Genomic DNA, 19,732 nt, shown 5'->3' on the forward strand with positions numbered 1-19,732 from the left:
CACTGCTTAAATACCTTTATTATTTTAAAAAAAATTATTTGGACATTGATAGCTCTGCAAAATACTTCTCCCATCCCCAAACCCTCAAACCTTTTCCACACATCCTCCCTAAAAAGACAAAATATTCGTACTTGCACCCATTCACATCTAATTTTTAAAAACATATAACTCAAAAAGAAATATTTTTCTTTTTCAGAACTCATTAGTTATTTTAAACCACAATGCAACATACTTAATGGCATTTCTTTTTAAAAATTAGCTTATTAGACTATTTTATGAGGAAAAAATCAATTCAAGGCCTTAAAGAGACTAGACATTCCCTGTTTCTGAAAGCAGATGACATTAAAAGCCCCTGGAGTTTGTAATTCCACACTACCAACAGAACCGCTCCCGACGGACATCTGCTCCGGCCGCAATGCGAGGTACTTCTGGGCTGCAGCCGAGGAGCTGGGGAGGGTGGGAGGATAATTCCAGCACAACAGAGCTACAGGCCGGGAACACCGGAGGGAAGCTTTCTGAGCAGTGCAATGAAAGCCTCTCGGCAGGCTTGCTTGGGGCAGAGGAAGATGTAGGAAATCTGCACTCACTCCTGAATGACAAATACAAGTGTCAACAAAAATATTGCACATCATACCAGAAGCACGAAACCACTGAGAAGGCTCCAGAGAGACTAACTACAGATGGAGATGAGCCCCAAAGTGCCTTCGGGAATGAGCAAGAGAAAAGGAGTCCATGTGGATGGCACAGGGGTTACTGAGAGGAGGCAGAAAACAATCCCTTGTCCTCAATGGGCAGGTTTTATGCGGACAAATCTTCATCACAGATGTGTCCGAAAGATCTAAGAAAGGTATCACTTCTTCATTTTCCCCAATACAACCGGTGCACTTCATTATGTGGCTAAAAAAGGAAGAAAGAAATCCTACATAGAACCCATCTGGCTAGCTGAGCACCAACGATGTTTGCAAATGTCCTTCCTTGGCTATGCAACCCACCCACCAACCCACAGACCTCTCAGAGCCACGCGGAGGCCCTGACAGCTGCTGGGTGGCCTCACCTCCCAGTGCCCTGCGTGAGGCCTGTATCCTTCAAGGAGCTTGCAAAATGCAGGTGATGCTTCGGAGCATACTATGGGGAGAGCGGAGGTGACGTGGGAAGGCGCCTGTCCCTCCTTCACACTCAGGGACGCTGGCCAGCTAAACTGAGGCCTCATTACTGTCCATCAGCTGGGCTTGACCCAGACCCACATATTTGTTGCCGGAGTTTTAAAATCAAGAAAACATTTCTAATTCATCTCTGAGAATGGACACAATTCATTTCTCCACTGAAGTCACTGAGGCAACTTTTTAGGGCTCCATAGCCCTAGCCTGACTAGATGGGTTGGTCACGTCTCTGCACAAAGCCTAGGACTGTATATCCCAGGCACTCCAGGCTGCTTCTGCCCACACACTTCTCCCTGAAGGCTTCCCCTGACATGCACGCTCAGTAACTAGTAGTCCATATGTCATTAAAAGGAAAGTTGCTCTTGAGTAAGACTCCCAGCATTCATGTGGGCCCCGAGTCCTCACGGCCTGGGATGTGCACCTGGCAGCGTGCTCTGCTCCTCCCACAGTGCGCAGTGGGGGCCTGCGCTCTTGCACTGAGTCTTGTAAATCACTGGAAGGTGCCAATTCCCCCAAAGCCCTGCCCACAGCTGTGGCCGCAACTGATGCCAACCTACTGAGCTTTTAAAACATGAAACAAAAACAAAACAAAACACACACACACACACACACACACACACACTTACTTTGGCACGTGAGCCTCGAGTTACTTGAGCATGTTCATGTCCCTGCCCCTCCCTGTCCCAACATTTCAGTAGCTGTTAGAATGAGACCCTTCTGTGGATGAGAGAGATCACCATGAAGCACTGCTGTTCCGAGTAGCAAAAGGAGGAGCTACAAATGCTAAACTGGCCCCCCAAACAGTCCTCACATTTAGCATTATACTTTATGCAATGCTGCAAAACTTTTGTACCAGGACAACCAGTTTCAAACTGCTGGTTGATTAAATATACATTTACATATAGATATAGGTATAAAAATTACTAAGTCAACATTTGCTGTTTTCAATGTGAAAACAATAAAATGTAATTCTGAATAATTGTGCCTTTACCATAAGGTCCTTGTTAAAGGGATCATAAAAATAATTTTGCAATAAAAAAAAACTTTTTAAAAAAGTTTAGTATTGCCCTCAAGTTCAAAAGTTTGGAGCAAATGTGCTGAGTAAGCAGGACTGGCCTCTGTTCCTGCCATGGATCTGGGAGCCTTACACTGAGTGACCCCTGATGCAGGCCCAGAGTGCCTGCCAGCCACGACCAGCTTGGTGTGGCCCTCACGCATTGTGGGACTCAGGCGCATTTCTCTGGCTGACGCCGCTGCAGCTTGCCCCCTCCCTGCTCGGAGCTCAGGCAGCACCTCGTACTGGGCTCTTGAGCACCCAGACTGAGCCACTGGGGGCGGGGTCTTGGTGAGGACCACTGAGCACCAAGGCTGAGGGTGACCGGGCTGACCTTCTACTCGGCTGGAGGCAGGGATGGAGAGAAGATGGGCATTTCAGTGACACAGAAGTTAGCTGTGCAGGAAGGAAAGTGCCTATAAGGTAGCTTAAGAACAGGTTAAGAGCAAACTGCCACAGAGAGGGAGGAGAATGGAGTCAACCCCCTGCCTGCATCCGGCCTGCCACGTGGGCTGACATCCATGCTGTCTGACGTATCGCCCATGAAGAAACAGGCACATGTTCTCCTGGTTCCGGCAAGCACACAATTTTCTTGGCAAAGTTCTTTTTTGCCAAGTTCAGTTTTATTTGGTTGCTGTTCTGAACCACTGTCACCGGAATTCATAGATGGGTGCGCTGTGTTCAGGAACGTGTGTTAGGTTGAGCGACTGATACCTGCAGGGAGACAAATGGAGGCAGCAGTCTCAGCATCCTGACCACTGAACAGGCATGTGTGAACACCCAACCGAGCACCCAACACGCCACACACTTGCATGGAATGCAAATCCACCTCAGACGTCAGGTGAGCCATGCGTGATTTACTTCTATTTCGTTACTATTCCTCCTGAGTTGTGCATAAAATAAGACGTGTAGGCCTCCTGCTCTAATCATGAAGCAATGCTAGTGGGTCTTATAAAAGGAGAGGCTGCGTAGCTTTGAGAGAAAACAGACTGGAGTCCTGCCTCTCTCCCTACCGCTCATCCTGCCTCTTGTGGACGTCCAGCACCTCAGCTCCTTCTGGAAGGCCAGGCTATGATGTCCTCAGAGCTTCTGGGAACACAGGCACACCCAATTCCCCGGAACCCAAAGAGAGCACGGGAAAGAAAACGTCACCATTTACTTTCATTCTCTCGCTCCCCAGACATGGCTGTTGGACATTGAGAGCATCAGAGAGCTCCACGGTGGCTTTTGTGTTTCCCTGTGGGCAGGTGCTCCTGGAGTCCAGCAGGTGAAGGGTGAAGGAGAAACAGAGGCCAGGACCACCCACACAGGGGTGGTAACCCTCGAGGCAGTTAGAGTGCTGGTGTGGTGCCAGCTCTTCCCTGACTTGTTTCACACAGGAGAAAGGAGGAGGACAGCAAGAAGCCGATTATTTCTTACCCAAAAAATCATCAAGAAAGGATTATGCCTTGGCCACCAGAGGGTACTATAATCGTAAGCCATCATAACAAGTATTGCTGAGGATATGGAGAAAGTAGAAAAATTGTGACTCGCAAGCATTGCTGATGGCAAATGCGAAATGGTGTAGCTGCTGTGGAAAATGGCTAGCTGCTTTTTGGTGGCTCCTCAGAAAGTTAAAAATAGAATTACCAAATGACTCAGCAACTCTCCTCCTAGGTGTGTGCCCAAAGGAATTGAAACACCGATGAGAGAGAAACATCAATGAGAGAGAACTCAAAGAGATACTTGTGCACCCTTGTTCAAGCAGAATTAGTCACATGGCCAAAAGGTGAAAGCAGCGCAAGTGTCTATAAAGGGATGAATAGACAAACAAATGTGGTCTATATCCTTACAATGAAAACAACTCAGAAATAAATATGAAGTACTAATACATGCTATAAAGTGGCTGAACCTTCAGGCCATTACACTAAGTGAAAGAAGCCAGGCGTGCCCTGGCCGGTTTGGCTCAGTGGATAGAGTGTCAGCCTGCAGACTCAAGGGTCCCAGGTTCGATTCCGGTCAAGGGCATGTATCTTGGTTGTGGGCACATCCCCAGTAGAGGGTGTGCAGGAGGCAGCTGATTGATGTTTCTCTCTCATCAGTGTTTCTGACTCTCTCTCCCTCTCCCTTCCTCTCTGTAAAAAAGCAATAAAATATATTAAAAAAAAAAAAAAAAAGAAGAAGAAGAAGCAGCCAGGCGTAAAGGCCACATAGTGTCTGATCCCACTTCCATAAAATACACCGAGAACGGGCAAATCTGTAGACATAGAAAGCAGGTCAGTGGTTGCCCGGGGCTGGGATGGGATGGGATGGGGAGTTGGAGTGATAGCTGAGGGAGCACAGGGTTTCTTCCTGTGGTGATAAAAATGTTCTAAAATTGATGGTGGTGATGGTTGCACAAATCTGTTAATATACTAAAGGCCATTTACTGCATTGTATGCTTTATGATTTATATCTCAATAAAGCTATTATTTGAAAAAGAATAATGAAAACTTTTGAAAACAATTTATTGAAATCCTAATAATTGTGGCTCTTATAGGAGCTGGGACTACCCTGAGCCCAAGGGCACTGAACAAGATATTTGAGTCAACCCAGGGTAGGGTCACCAAAGTTTTCACACAGTCTCAGCATCCTGACCACTGAACAGGCATGTGTGAACACCCAACCGAGCACCCAACACGCCACACACTTGCATGGAATGCAAATCCACCTCACCAGTGTGAAAACCAGTGTGAAAACTTTGAAAGGAAATAAGGTTGTTCTATACTCAGAGAAGAAATCAGGTATTTTATGAAATGGCTCACCCTTCCTGTATAATAAGATGCTTAAAAAGCAGCAAGGCAGCAGGAGAGTCCTCAAAAAGGTGTCAAAAATGAGCACTTTGTGGTGGCATTGGGTCATTTACCTTGAACCAAACACAGGGCAGGACTGTCAACTCCCACAGGCCCCTCGGTCACCAGGCTAAAATCAAGTGCACAGGGACCTGCAAATTCCTGTGACCAGGAATATGACCAACAAAATTAAAAAGGCTGCTGACAGCAAAATTCAGTCTGCAGCTGGATCTGACACTTTTCAGGGGTCCTCAAACTACGGCCCGCAGGCTACATGCGGCCCGCTGAGGACATTTATCTGGCCCACCGGGTGCCGCTGCCTGTCCTGCTTAGCAGCTGACTCGTCCCGGGCCCGCAGTGTGCATAGGAATTTGTTCATAGTTGTTTTTTTTTTAAACTATAGTCCGGCCCTCCAATGGTCTGAGGGACAGTGAACTGGCCCCCTGTTTAAAAAGTTTGAGGACCCCTGCTTTAGTTGCTGATTAAATTTGGGAGGAATAAGTACAAACCCAAGACTGAGATAAACATTGCTAAACATACAGCAGTGCCTGCACGCACTCAGCAGTGAGTGCTTTCACCTCGTGCTCTGTTTCTGTCCCATTCACTCTGCTCTGTGGATGGGGATGAGTGCCAGTGTGAGCAGCTGGGACCATCTAAAGAGGCCCCCAGCATCCAAACAGAGCGTGGCATCCACGCAGAGACCGGCACAGGTTTCTTTTGGGATTTGGTGAGCCCAGTGAGAGCTGGGGGGCCTCGGGGCCTCCTTACCATTCTGAGCTCCTATGGTAATAGTAGCCCTCTATGGAGGCTGCCGACTTCTGGAAGCAGATGTAGTAGAATCCGGCAAAGGAAGCACCGCTGATGTCTTTGATTGTGTGGTCTGGGACCAGGAACTGTTCCTGCACACAGATGGGGAAGGTCAGTAACAGCATCCTCCTCCCAGCTCCGGGCCTCCTTGTTAACCATCAGACGGCTCTAAGGCTCCACCAACACATGGGCTAGCCCAGAGGTGTGTTTTCTCCCGCCTTGTGAACAGCATCGTAGGCCATTCGAGCATCCCACTTACTAATACAGAAAGCTGTGTTTGGAGCTCACGAGGATCAGCACCAAGAGAAGGTGCCATGGTCCACACATCTCATAAATGAATCAATACCTATCTGCCTACCTACCTTTCAGAGCCCACAGGCAGGACGACCTGCGGAGTAAGTTTGTGCTCCACTTCAGGAACTGTCACTAGTTCCTGATTGCCTCTAGAACAGTGGGTCACTTCTGTTGGCCTGTGGATCACTCTGAGGGCAGCTCAGTCATCAGTAGCCCTTGTAATACCCCTTTCAAAATCTCTACACCTCATCAAAATCAACCAGAATGTTCCTGCTCTTAGTCAGGCACTTACAAAAGGCAAGCTTTTATCTCTGGTTGGAGCCAAGAGTGGAAAGGCTGCATCCTGTTACCTATTCTCCTGGGGAGGTCTAAAAACCACTGGGAAATTCACCCTGAGAAATTGTTTGCAGAAAGCACAACCATTGCTTTATTGATCTTTCCTTAACCTCTGAAATTGCAGTTTTAAAAATTAACTTTAAAATTAGAACCTTAAAAGGTCCTTCTTTTAATGTGTTATGTAGATGGCATATCTCCAGTAGATGGCAAGCTCACGAGTGCAGGGCTCAGTCCATGGCAACTCTCCTGGAAGAGTACTGAGCTCCACCCCCCAAAACTACTAACTGTATGAAGTAAAGGCCAGGAATGACTACTCTCCATGTTCTGTGTATGTGAAAGCCAGCAAAACTTCATGGTAAAACAGCTATTTCCTTTAGACTGGGGGGTAGGGCTTGGAGGGAGGTTTGCTCAAAGTGACTTACAAACTGAAGGACTTATATGCATGCATATAAGAATAACCAACGGATGCAAAACATTGGGGTGTGAGGGCATGTATGGGAGTGGGGTGGGGGTGGGGCAATGGTAAGATATGTACACATATAATACCTTAATAAAAAAAATTAAAAAAAATTAAAAATTAAAAAAAACAAAGTGACTTACAAACTTGCTCCATGATTTTGCTGTCCTATGGCCCTAACACAGCAACTACCACGCTACCAAAGCAGGGAGCACATGTGACTTCTCTGCCCAAAGCCAATCCACGGAGTCCCCCTGGCAGAGTTCTCGGGCTGGTGAGTGGAAAACCTGAATTCCGTTCCTGGTTCCTCATTTCATGAGCTGGAGGGAACCAGCGGAGCTGAACTGCGCTGGGTGAGCCCTGCGCAGGCCATGGTGACGGAGCAGTCACTGACATGGCAAGCCAGCCCATGGCTGAGAAGAGGGGATAGAAGATGGCTAAGTTTAAAGAGCATTAGGCTCTCCCCTGAACCCACAGAACACTAGGGCTGATTCAGCTTGGAGAGCCCCAGGGATTCCTATGGGGAGAAAGGAGGGAGAGAACACGAACACCAGTGTCGGGGTGAATTCACTGCTGCGCTGCACAGCTTGACCAGAGCGAACCCGTGTGGTGTCAACAGTGAACCAGTGTGCCTCGGCTGTGCATGCCACTCATGAGTGTGTACAGACCCGGCCAAGAAGACAAAACCGTAACAAGCACTGGACACGGGAACAGATGGGGGTCCCTATAGGAGCTGCACCGCTGAGAGCCGCCTGCAGGGGCTTACCTTCCACCGCATGAAGACATAATCCCCATTCTTCAGCTCTTCATAATCAAAGTCATCTGAATTAAATGATTTTGCATACTGATAAAAAGCCAGAAACTTTCCCTGAAAGCAAACAAAGAGAGGAAGAGACTAGGTTAAAAGGAGGCTGGTGTCAGGGCTGCCCTCCATGCCATCGCCTTCTCAAGGGTCCCACAGCAGGCAGTGGCACTGGCAAGAGCAGCGGCGGCAGAGCACTGGGAGAGGAGTCTTTGGACAGACACCGGCACAGCCCACTCAGGGACCTCGGCCTGAGGAAGCGGCAGGATGGAAACACACACAACCCAGGAGCCTGTTCCCAGAACACGTCACTGTAGACAAAGCCAGAAGCAGTGGAAGGATCCCTGCAAGCCTGAGGCGGGCAGGCAACCAAGAGAGGGCAGGCCGGCGCGTGCGTAGAGACTGGAAAGGGAAGTGTGTGGTTAAGTTTAAAAAAAGGAGACTAAGATAGGTTACAAAACTGTATCTTATGATTTCAATTGTGTATAAAAAAGTATAGATATTCAAATGAGATTCAGGAAAAGGTTCATACCTGTTTTAGCTTTAGGTATTGTCATTATAGACAATTTTTTTTCCTTTTGCTTTCCCGTTTTTTCAAATATTTTTAAAATAAGAATGTATAGATTCTACAAGAGAACATCTTAAAAAATGAGGATATAAAGTCACAGAGTTTGTTACAGAGATAAAGTATATGGAACCGTGACTTTGTAGTCCCATTGTAATACCAACTTAAAATACCGCTCAGGAAAATCTGAGGGTGCAATACAATGTTTCTGATACCAGTTTACAATGGAAAAGGGATATGAGGGGTGAGGTTTATCAGACACTGTAAATCCCTGACAAACGAAGGCACAATATAGGCCTCCGGGAGTGCTCTGCGGGATCAGAGCGTTCTCGTGGGCTGGGAAAGCTATGGAAAATGCTGTGGGCTGCAGTCTGCAGGTCGCCCCATTATCTTCCTATGCCTAGCACACCAGTGCCAGGGTGGCCTTTTTTGTCCCTCTTTCACCCAAAATGTTTCAAGCTAGCCTAACAGAGGCTGGAGTCCCAGATGCTTTCCAGGGTCCTAATGGGAAGGCAATGGGGAATAAGAGCTGCTTTCCAGGTACTTAATGTGCAACCAATCCAGCCTAAAACTAAGGCTTCCTTGTGCCCCAAAGACTTGCTTTTTGCAGAATCAATCTGAGATGGAAAACAAAGCTGAATGGGAGACAAGCTGTGGTTCATGACAAGGAAGAACTCTGTCACTGGGCTGCCCAGGAGAGGAAGGGGCCCCCCTCACAAGTTGGCATGCCATACAGAAGGAGCCAGCACTGGGCAGGGGGACCAGGTGGTGCCAAAGAGCCTTCCAACACTGCTTTGTGACACTGGCACCATTGGCCCCCAACCTTTTGGATACTCAAATCTTGTTGATTTTCTCATATTATAGAGAAACGAATGACTATCTAACTCAGACAAGGTTCTGCAGTAGGAGTCTTCCGCAAGGCCTGCTGGGCCAGATTCAGGAGAGTCTTAGAATCTTCCTTACCAACACAAGCAGTCATTTCTGGTTGGCTTAGAGGGTGAACACAACGGACTTGCTCAGTGTTAACCCAAAATTCATTGTTGCCATTGTCAACTAAGCCAAAAGGCTATGACAACAGGCTGAGAAACGGATGTGTGTGACAACTGAAGGAAAGACCGGAGGACAGGAACTCTATGCTGCTCACTGCTGCTGAATAGAGCATGCTGCCTTAGCCGGTTTGGCTCAGAGGATAGAGCGTCAGCCTGTGGACTGAAGGGTCCTGGTTTTGATTCCAGTCAAAGGCACATGCCTGGGATGCAGGTTCGATCCCTAGCAGGGGTCGTACAGGAGGTAGCTGATCCATGATTCTCTCTCATCATTGATGTTTCTATCTCTCTCTCCCACTCTCTTCTTCTCTGAAATCAATAAAAATACTTTTAAAAAAAGAGAAAGAGAGCATGCTCACAGCTGACAGCTGGGAGATTCTCCAGCAGAGACTGTGCCTGTCTGTCAGGAGCTGGGTGAGAAGAGCCTCCTGTGGTGTGGCCAAGGGGAGGGGCAGCTGTCCAGGAACTGCATCTCCACATCATACCCTGAGTCAGAGGCCATCACTGTACATTTCACAGGATTCCCCCCAAGGACAGCAGGTGGAAAGGAACCTTGGACAGGAGATGGACAAACGGAAAGGACAAGGAGATGTTCCTGGGTTCTCCTTGGTGGCCCAGGGCAATCAGAGACTTACTCACCCAGTGTTTCCGATCAACATCTTCATCTGCATCCCACTTTCGAGTTAAGAAAGGGTGTTTTTGGCTGATTATTTCTCCTTCAAAGAAGGTCGTAAGGGTTGGATACTCCTATGGTCAAAATCCAAACATCAAAAACAAGATGTCAAACAGGAATTTTAACCTTTACAAAGGAAAATTAACCTCAATTTCACTTCTTCCCCATACTTTCAAAAGAATGATCCCACCGCTAACCAACAATAAGCAGAGTTAGGCCAGCGGTCTGCCGATGCTGTGGACACTGGAATGGAGGGGCCGAGACGGGGAGCCCCGGGCTTCGGGCTTTGCCAGAGCAGAGAGCCCTTCTGTGACTTCACTTCTGTGTTGATTGCTCAAAAAGGAATCTGGACGATTCTCACAGGTAAGTTCTGAATCTCCAGCAGACAAAGAAGATGGGAACGAAGTAGATTGCACTTTCCAAGGAAAACACCCAGAGAGCCTCCAAAATTAGAGCCTTCACAGCTGCTCCCTCCAGCTGAGGCCTCGCCCACTGGTTCTCACACTGGCTCAGTGTTTTGTCCCTTTTATGCCAATTCTTCAATTTTCTAGGGGTGAATTTTTTTTGGATAGAATACCTTGATATACTAGATACATTTAATTCTATCACCATAGAAACAAAGATGATTTACACTAGAAAATATATGTAAATTAGGTCCGCAGTGGAAAATCACAACCATAAAAAAATTCTGCTGGAAAAAATAAGTAAGCGGTGTTCCTGCCCGAGTGCTTAGAATGCTCCTGTTCATTGTACTGCTATGTGCTCATTGGCTAATAAGGAGGCACCAAATCAATGGAAGAAAAAGTGACACAGTAAAAAGTCTACCATTTCTCTGCATTTGTTAGAAACCCACCCACCCATGCCTCCGCCCAGCCTGCTGGCCACTGTTTCTCAGGAGCCTGGTGGTGACGGAGCACCTACAAACCAGTTCACAGCCTCCTCCTGGGACCAAAGGTCCTGCTTTCTTCTTCAGACCCCATGTGGGACCCTCTGGTTCTGCATCAAACACCCAGACAGATTTAAAGTAAATCTGTTCTGATGGCTTTGCCTTTTCTCCCAGCTCAACTTGCCATGCAGCGCAGGACCTTCCTGAGAGATGCTGCCCACAGACCTAGTGGTGACCGGGAGACGGCATCGCCGCCTTCTGTTCTCAACAGTGAACTTCCAAAAAGCAGAAATTTAACATCCCCAAACCACAACTCCCTTACCCAACCATGCTACTGGGTTCTCCATGCAGATATTTATATAAACAGAGTGAAGAAATAAAATGGAATAAATGGAAACCTCATTTTAAAGGTATAACCTAAATTACACTAATCAGTTTTAGGAAAGAATACTAAGGAGAAAAAGTAAGCATCTGACTCGAGATTTTAAATTAAGCTATATAATAAATAATAATATAAGAATAAGCTCTGAACTCCGGCTAGGTGGCTCAGTTGGTTGATCGTTGTCCCATGCACTGAAAGGTCCTTGGTTGATTCCTAGTCAGGGCACATACCTGGGGGTGGGTTTAATCCCCGGTCACAGTATGTACAGGTGGCAGACGATCAATGTTTCTTTCTTACATCAATGTTTTTCTCTCTCTCTCCCTCTAAAAATCATTAAAACATATTTTAAAAAAAGAATAAGCTGTGTTTTACATACTCATACTGTAATTTTCTGAGTTTCAAACTTTAATATATTTTTTAAACTTCCTTAAAAGAGACAGAAAAAAATGATAAAGTGGTCCTACTTAATGCAAAAAATATTCATATGGTTCAAATCACATTTTCCTAATGAATGATTCTGCATTGACTTCTCCCTAAAACCCTTTATGCTGTATACCAGGACTATAAGGTCCCCAAAACTCAAAGAAGTGAATAAAATACACAGTGGATGACAATATGTACAGAAGTTACCAAAAATATCTCTTAGTGCAGGAATAGGAAACGCAAGCACCTGAATACAGCCCAACTGGTGGTAGTTCATAGAGTCAAAGAACAACTGTCAGCAGAAGGAGAGCAGGAATGTCAGAAAACTGAGCCAGAGCGGCAGAGCCAGCACCAACCCCCAGCCTCCAGCAGGTGCCTGCTTCTTGTGGTGGGTGGGTGGTGGCCAAATGAGTAAGCTCTACACCCGACCTGCTCACTGACTCCAGGCTCACCAAACACAGTCTGCTGATAGGTCTGGCTTTCCATGTAGTCCTGCCTTCTGGGGAATCAACATTCAACTAGCCAGTAAGTCAAAGGGAAACTCCAGAACCTGCATGTGCCTCATTGGTAAGTGCACGGACCAGCACTGTCACACACGGTCTCTACGAGGGTAGTCAGTGCGACCTCTCCCCCTTTTCCCAGTGAGGTTAGCACCACCTCAGGGGGAGCTTCCTAGCCTTCCAACCTGTCTAGTGAATGAGCGAAGTGTCTGAGTGACTCCCCCAGGGTGGCTCGTCCTGGCCTGTGCCAGCTGCCAGCTGCCTGCCAGCTGCCTCCCCAGGGACGATCCCTCTCCCTACTGCTGAGTCAGAGTGGCGAAGAGAATGTTATTTGACACCCATTCTTCACAATTCTGGGGTCTCATTTCTAGAGTTTAAAGCACAACCTTTAAAGCTGTGCTAGTTTGTGAACGTGAGCTAGCAAATTACCGCCAACTTAACAGTTCCATATTGTAAATACAAGGAGGACTCTAACTAAAAACCAAGCCATTTATAGTAAATAGTTCTATTCACAGCTATAAATGGAAAAGCAAACAAAAACAGATAACTGCATTTCATAATACAGGTATAAAACCATTCTAGGAATGGTCACCCTTTTCTGCATTTTACTAATTATCTACAGTGACCATGTATTACATTTATAATTTTAAAGTCATTAAGACATTGCACAACACCATGCCTATAGTAAGAGCCAGTGAATAGTACATTTTAAATGGGTAAAGTGTATGGTATGTAAACTATATCTCAGGAAAGTTTCTAAAAAATGTTTTTAAAAAAGGTTAATTCAAAGCATCCTGAAATGGAGCGTGACTTAGAAACCTCTGACTGAATGCCACCCCAGCACCATCTCTTGAGTCCACCACACCCGCCCGCCCGCCCGGGGCAGGCGCTCCAGGGGCAGGCGGGAAGGACCGCCCAGCAGGGTGATCTGGGCTGGTCCCAAGAGAGACAATGCCCGCAGCCTCCTTAGTGAGTGCTCACACCTCAGAGGTGCCCCCTTCACTAGGGTTATTGTTCCTGCCGGAAAGTTCATTGCATTTCTGTACATTGTTTGGGGATTGTTAATGCTACTTAGCATTTCTGTGCGGCTTGCTAGCACTAAAATGACTGATTTTTAGAAGCAGCAGTAAATATTCTACATTACAAATGTTCCTGGTTTCCTTCTGAAGTTAAATGTTTATGTTCTGCACTCGATTAATTTGGCTGTCTACGAGTTGAACATACTCTGTTTACTATGTTTTCTGCTACCACAGATTCAAAGTTTAGCATCCTTCATTTTCCTATCATTTCCTATCCCTGCTTGACTGGAAATGTTTCCAAAGGAGATGAAGAGATTATCTTTTCATCTCAATAACAAACTTCACAGGAAATTCTCAACCACACTTCTTTATTGTTTGTTTGTTTTTTAATCCCCATCAGAGGATATTTTTTCCATTGATTTTTAGAGAGTGGACAAGAGGGAGGGGAAGAAAGAGGAAGAGATAGAGATAGAGAGAGATAGAAAGAGATCATTTGCCTCCTGCACACACCAGACCAGGGCGGGAGACTGAACTTGCAACACAGGTTCAAACCCATGACCCTTTGATGGGAGGGCCGACACTCAACACCAACCAAGGCTCAACCAAATTTCTTTCTTTCTTTTTTTAATATATGTGTGTGTGTGTGTGTGTGTGTGTGTGTGTGTGTGTGTATTATTGACTTCAGAAAGGAAGAGAGAGGGAGAGAGAGAGATAGAAACATCAATGATGAGAGAGAATCATTGATCATTGATCGGCTGCCTTCCGCATGCCTCCCACTGGGGATCGAGCCCGAAACCCGGGTAGGTGCTCCTGATCAGAATTGATCCCGGACCCTTCAGTCCACAGGCTGACATTCTATCCACTGAGCCAAACCAGCTAGGGCTCAACCAAATTTCTAATACAGAAGAGGAGAATCAGATGGAATCAAGGAGACAAACAATTGTTTCGAGACTAAGGGATCATCACGCCTTATTAGTATTTCACATTGTATTCCATTATAATCTACCACTTACGTTACATTGCTTCCTCCTCACTAGAACAAGCTCCTTGACTAGGCAGAGCAGGTATTTTTAATTCTTATTTTATACATGAATAAATTGAAGGGAAATTAAATGTCATGGAATCAGTAAGGGACACTACGAGAATGTCACCCAGCTCCTGTCCACAGCATTTCCAAACCCCGCTGGCATCGGGACAGTGAGAGCTGGGCAGGTCCACAGCACGTAGCCAGGCCAGCCCAGGCCCTCACTGTGGAGTGAGGTGGCCAGTTCAGTTACCTCCTTCCTCTTCCTGTTTACTTACTAGTGGGAAAAGAAAGGATGCTCTTTCTTGCTTCCTATATTTCCAGGAGTTTCGAGGTTTACAAAGTTGGTTCAAAGAAAATACAACAATCTACATTTATATAGAAACTAATTTCTGTTAGGAAATGATCACTTTTCATTATTCCAGTGAACTAAGGTGTTGAAAGAACTTCAAAGAACTCTAAGGACTGATGCTTATTTCAGAAATGTTAAACTTATGAGGGTGATAGCTATATTCTTACTATATCTTACTTTCTCAAAAACGATTAAAATGAAAATAGTATTAGCCACATTGTGACTTATTTATAAATTTTAAAGATTTGCGAATCTGTATACTTTCCAACAGGATACATGAAAACGGCATGCTTTATGCTCCCTATAGTATAACAACACTTAGAAACAGGGCACCTTAATCAAGCCTCGGCAACGAAACTGCCTGCCCTTCACACTCTGAGACTGCCGAGCGCAGCCCACTTCCTAGTCCGTGTAAATGAGTGCTTACCTCAGTAAGGCCTTTAATCTTCAGGTACCCACAAAGATAAGAGTTCCCCGTGTCCACATGCTGGAAAGAAAGGACACACAGCCTCGTTACAAATGGAGGAACCACCAGGAGACAAGCGGCAGTCACTTTCCAGCGGTCATCCTTGAGACGAAGTAGAGGAAGGGAGACCTGCAGGTCAGTACCCACCCAGTGCAACCAGGGTCAGCTGTGTGAGTCTTCTCCAGCCACGTGCCGGTTCAGATGAAGCTCAACTTCATTCAGCTGATTATCATCAGACCAAAGTCCCCTTCTGGACTAGCAAGCTCGCTCCAGCCTCATCACTGTACCATTCTCCCTTCTGACTACAGATTTTGTGCGTCCCTGGCCAGTAGACCTCCCTTTCTACCTGTACACATGGTGTCACTCCTAACCTGGGCTTCATCTGCTTTCTAATGCTTTTTTTGGCCTATTTTTGCCTCCATGCTGCTCAGTCACTGGTCTAACAAGTCCACTCCTTCCCTGTATTTACACTAAGCACATCTTGCATTATTTATGAAATGGGCAGAATATTCAGGGAAGGCATCTTTCAAAGACTTATGTGGTATAAATTTGTTATAAACCAAAGTGCTGACCCCAAATCAGAATACACCGTGCATGCCTGCTCTGCTCTCTGCATGTACAGATGCTTGTATTTCTTGATGAAGAGAAGAGCCTAAAATAAATAGGAGTAACAGGTGTAGATTTTGAGGGTTAGCAGCCACGCAACAACCAATTTCCTACTTTTCCAGACTGGCAGGACCCAGATTCTGTACTGGCACCAACCCTGGCCCTGCAAGACCTGCTAAACCCTGATGGATCCAAGGCAAACATGTGCCCCAGACCCTGTGAGTTGTCGGTTTAGGGGTGAGTGACTCAGTTCTGGCCATGTGGTTGTGTGCATGTCTCCTGGGTGCAGCTGGGAGATATTCTGGCTGTTGGAGAGGCTTTTTCTCCCCCTTGTGGTGGCAGTATCTGCATGCAGTTATCCAGATATCATGAGGAGAAACAGGCTGGGAAATGCCAAGGATGGCAGCACAGAAAGATGGAAAGAAATGAGCCCCTAGATGAGCCAATCAGGAACCAAGCCACCTCTCAATTTCTTGTAATGTGAGATAATGGGTCCCCTTTTCTCTAAGCTACTTTGAAATGGTTACTTGCAGCTGGATGCATACTAACTAGTGCATTTTACCTCAATCTATACAGAGTCATCCTGAATAGGCAGATTTTTCAGATTTTATGATAATCGGATTAATTTACAAAGTAAAACCCTGGAATTAAAGCAAAATAAAGTACAATGATGCGGTAGCAAATTGATATTTTAATATGAAATGAATTCTCATTTTAAGACACTAGAAAAGTTTTGTGGAATTTATCAGATTTGGGGACTCAACTACTTCCAATTACACAGTAAATCAAAAACTAAGGCGATCCTCAAAAACTGTAATGAACTCACTCAGCCAGATGAGGTCAGCACCAAAGCAAATGGGCTTCAGTGAAGCTGAAGTGCTCCCAGTTTGGTGCTGGTGACAAAAGTATTCCATGTGAAAACTGCCAAAGCATTTTATTTTATTTTATTTTTATTTTTTAATATATTTTATTGATTTTTCACAGAGAGGAAGGGAGAGGGATAGAGAGCTAGAAACATCAATGAGAGAGAAACATCGATCAGCTGCCTCCTGCACACCCCCCTCTGGGGATGTGCCCGTAACCAAGGTACATGCCCTTGACCGGGATCGAACCCGGGACCCTTCAGTCCACAGGCCGACGCTCTATCCACTGAGCCAAACCGGTTTCGGCTGCCAAAGCATTTTAAATATCCCATCTGCTGACCCTGGCCCTGGATGTTATCTGAAGCAGCTGATCCGCACTAATGTGGTTCTGCAAAGAATTTTTATTAAAAGATACACAACTCTAACCTGAGGTCTTAAATTTCATGTATGCAATTCTCACTGAATTCAATATAGTTTGGGGTTTCACAGCTGCTGGAAGGGTATCAGGTGGCAAAGATACTTGCTAATAAGATTAAAACATAAACCAGAAATTGGCTAACATTTTGCATGGATTATCACAAGAATCAGAATTTTAATTTGCCTTCCATTCAACCATGTGTCTCTCCCATTTTTGCCCAAACTGATCGTGGTGACGGATGGTGAACTCAAATGCACCCAGTGTAGAGAGCTTTAACCAAAGGACAGGCCAGCGTCTCAGAGAGAAGAGTAAGGAAAATGTTTAGCAAGAAGGTCTCACAGCACAGTTGTACCCAACAGCTGCTCTTTTTAATATTCCTCTCACACTGACCCTGGCCCTCACTTTACTCTTGGCTTCTTAGATGGCAGAAGAGATAAACAACAACAACAACAACAACAACAACAACAACAACCCCAGTCAGAATCTCACAAAGTTTGAGGAACTCTTTAAACTGGAATCTCAAAAAGAGAAAGCACTCCAAAGAGCACAGGCAGAGCCGTGCAACATCATCAGTCGTCAGGGAAACGCAACTCAAAACCACAATGATAATACCACTTCACACCCTCTAGGTTGGCTACAATAAAAAATATGGACAACAGCAAGTGCTGGTGAGGATGTGGAGCAACTGCGACCCCCATACACTGCTGGTGGGAATGTAAAATGGTGCAGTCACTGGGAAGCAGTCTGGCAGTTTCTCAAAATGTTAAACAGAGTTACCATGTGACCCAGCAATTCCACTCCTAAGTATCTACCCAAGAGAAATGAAAACATATGTCCACATAAAACCTGTACATGCATGCTCAGAGCAGCAGCATTCGTAACAGCCAAAAAGTGGAAACAACCCAAATGTCCCTCAACTGATCAATGGGTAAGTAAAATGTTGTATGCCCATGCAATGTATTATGCAACAATGAAAAGGAATGAGACAGACACATGCTAGGATATGGGTAAATCCTGAAAACATGTTCAGTGGAAAAAGCTAGACTCAAAAGGTCACATGTTGTACAATTCCATTTACATGAAATGTCCAACTTGCCTAGAGTTAGAAGGGGTTTGGGGTTTCTTTTCAAGGTGATGAAAATTAGATTGCAGAGGATCCAAGATGGCGATGTAGGTAAACACCTAAACTGCTGCCTCGCACAACAATTTCAAAACTACAACTAAAAGACAAAACGTCTATCACCCAGAACCACGGGAAAGCGGGCTGAGTGGAAGTTCTACAACTACAAGGAAAGAGAAAAGAGCATTGAGGGGTGCACAAGTGCTGAAAAGCTGAGGTACGGAGGCGCGTGGGGCTGGTGGCGGGCGACTGGGAGCGCTGCTTTTTTCAACCCGAAGGGAGACAAGCTCCCGATTACTCCGAACTCCAGTTTCTGGGGAGACGCGGGGGACCCAAACTCCTACGGGGAGAAGCTGGACTGTCTGCCATCAGGTCGGAAAGTGAGGGTGGCTTGCTTGCAGGGCTGCACGCAGGAATAATTGTTTACTGCACTGGGGCGCGGGACACGGGGACGCGGTCGGAGACGCATAGCTGGCTTACTGGCAGCCATTGCTGTTTGCCACGCCCTAGCCTAGTGACGCCCTGACACCCCGCCCTGCACAACCTACAAACCCACCCAAGCTCCAAGCAGCGGCTTTAGCATATGAATGGCCTGCCCTATTGCAGCTTAACATAGCAAACTTGCAGCCTGGGTCAGACAGCTCCAAAACCTCCAAATCCCAAGCAAAGAGGAGAAAAACTGTAGTTCTCGCTGTAGCGCCTGCTGGGTGGCCTCAGACAGTAGCTGACCTGCACCCCATTGGAGATCCAGAAGCCAGTGTACCTAGTGGTCAGTGTGAGACACCAGATTTCAACTCCTCACATCCATAAGTGACACATTCAAGAGGCAGACTCAGTGAGCACCAAAGCCCCACTGAAACAAGTCCTGCACCATAATCATGTCTCCAGCGCAGCAGTTCTTCCATTATAGACACAGTGGGTCCTCACAGCCAATTGGCCTGGAGGTCAATTCCTCCCAGTGAACCAACAGCAATCAAGGCTTAACTACACCAAGACTTTGCACTCAGCCCACAAAGGGGTGTACCAAAGGTGTCCACCTCAGGTGATTGGGGAGGCTGAGCTACTGGCCCCTATAGGTCACCTACCACACAAAGTCACTCCATCAACACAGGGAAGCAACAAAATGCAGAGACAGAGAAGCATGTCACGAATGAAAGAAATGGAGGAAAGCAAACTACTGGACGACATAGAGTTCAGAACCACATTTATAAGGTTACTCAAGAATCTTCTAAAAACCACCGAGAAACTTGATGAGACCTCTGAGGAGCTTAGTGAGACCTTCAAAGACCTTAATGAGAATGCCAAAAAAATGGAAAAGGACCATACAGAAATTAAGCATACACTGTCTTAAATAAAGAATATACAGAAATTCAACTGTAGATCAAAGGACCCCAAGAATCAAACAAAAGATCTGAAATATGATGAAACAAAAAACACCCAACCAGAAAAACAAAAAGAAAAAAGAATCCAAAAATATGAAGATAGTGTAAGGAGCCTCTGGGACAACTTTAAGCGTACCAACATCCGAATTTTTGGGGTGCCAGAAGAAGAGAGAGAGCAAAATATTGAAAACCTATTAGAAGAAATAATGACAGAAAACTTTCCCTACCTGGTGAAAGAAATAGACTTACAAGTCCAGGAAGCGCACAGAACCCCATACAAGAGGAAT

At 45.9% G+C, this 19,732-nt stretch overlaps 1 protein-coding gene across 1 annotated transcript in view; it reads right to left on the minus strand.

The window, feature by feature from the left end:
• Positions 1 to 19,732, minus strand: part of GID4 (GID complex subunit 4 homolog) — a 23,661-nt gene continuing 3,929 nt past the window's right edge. Inside the window, exons 2-6 of the mRNA XM_080681698.1 lie at positions 15,018 to 15,077; positions 9,971 to 10,078; positions 7,685 to 7,786; positions 5,793 to 5,923; positions 1 to 2,928 (exon numbers count right to left, since the gene is read on the minus strand). Coding sequence (XP_080537824.1) covers positions 2,865 to 2,928; positions 5,793 to 5,923; positions 7,685 to 7,786; positions 9,971 to 10,078; positions 15,018 to 15,077 — 465 coding nt within the window. The 3' untranslated portion in view covers positions 1 to 2,864. The remainder of the gene's footprint in view (positions 2,929 to 5,792; positions 5,924 to 7,684; positions 7,787 to 9,970; positions 10,079 to 15,017; positions 15,078 to 19,732) is intronic.

Source organism: Plecotus auritus (assembly GCF_963455305.1).
Source record: "Plecotus auritus genome assembly, chromosome: 7".
Classification (NCBI taxonomy): Eukaryota; Metazoa; Chordata; class Mammalia; order Chiroptera; family Vespertilionidae; genus Plecotus; species Plecotus auritus.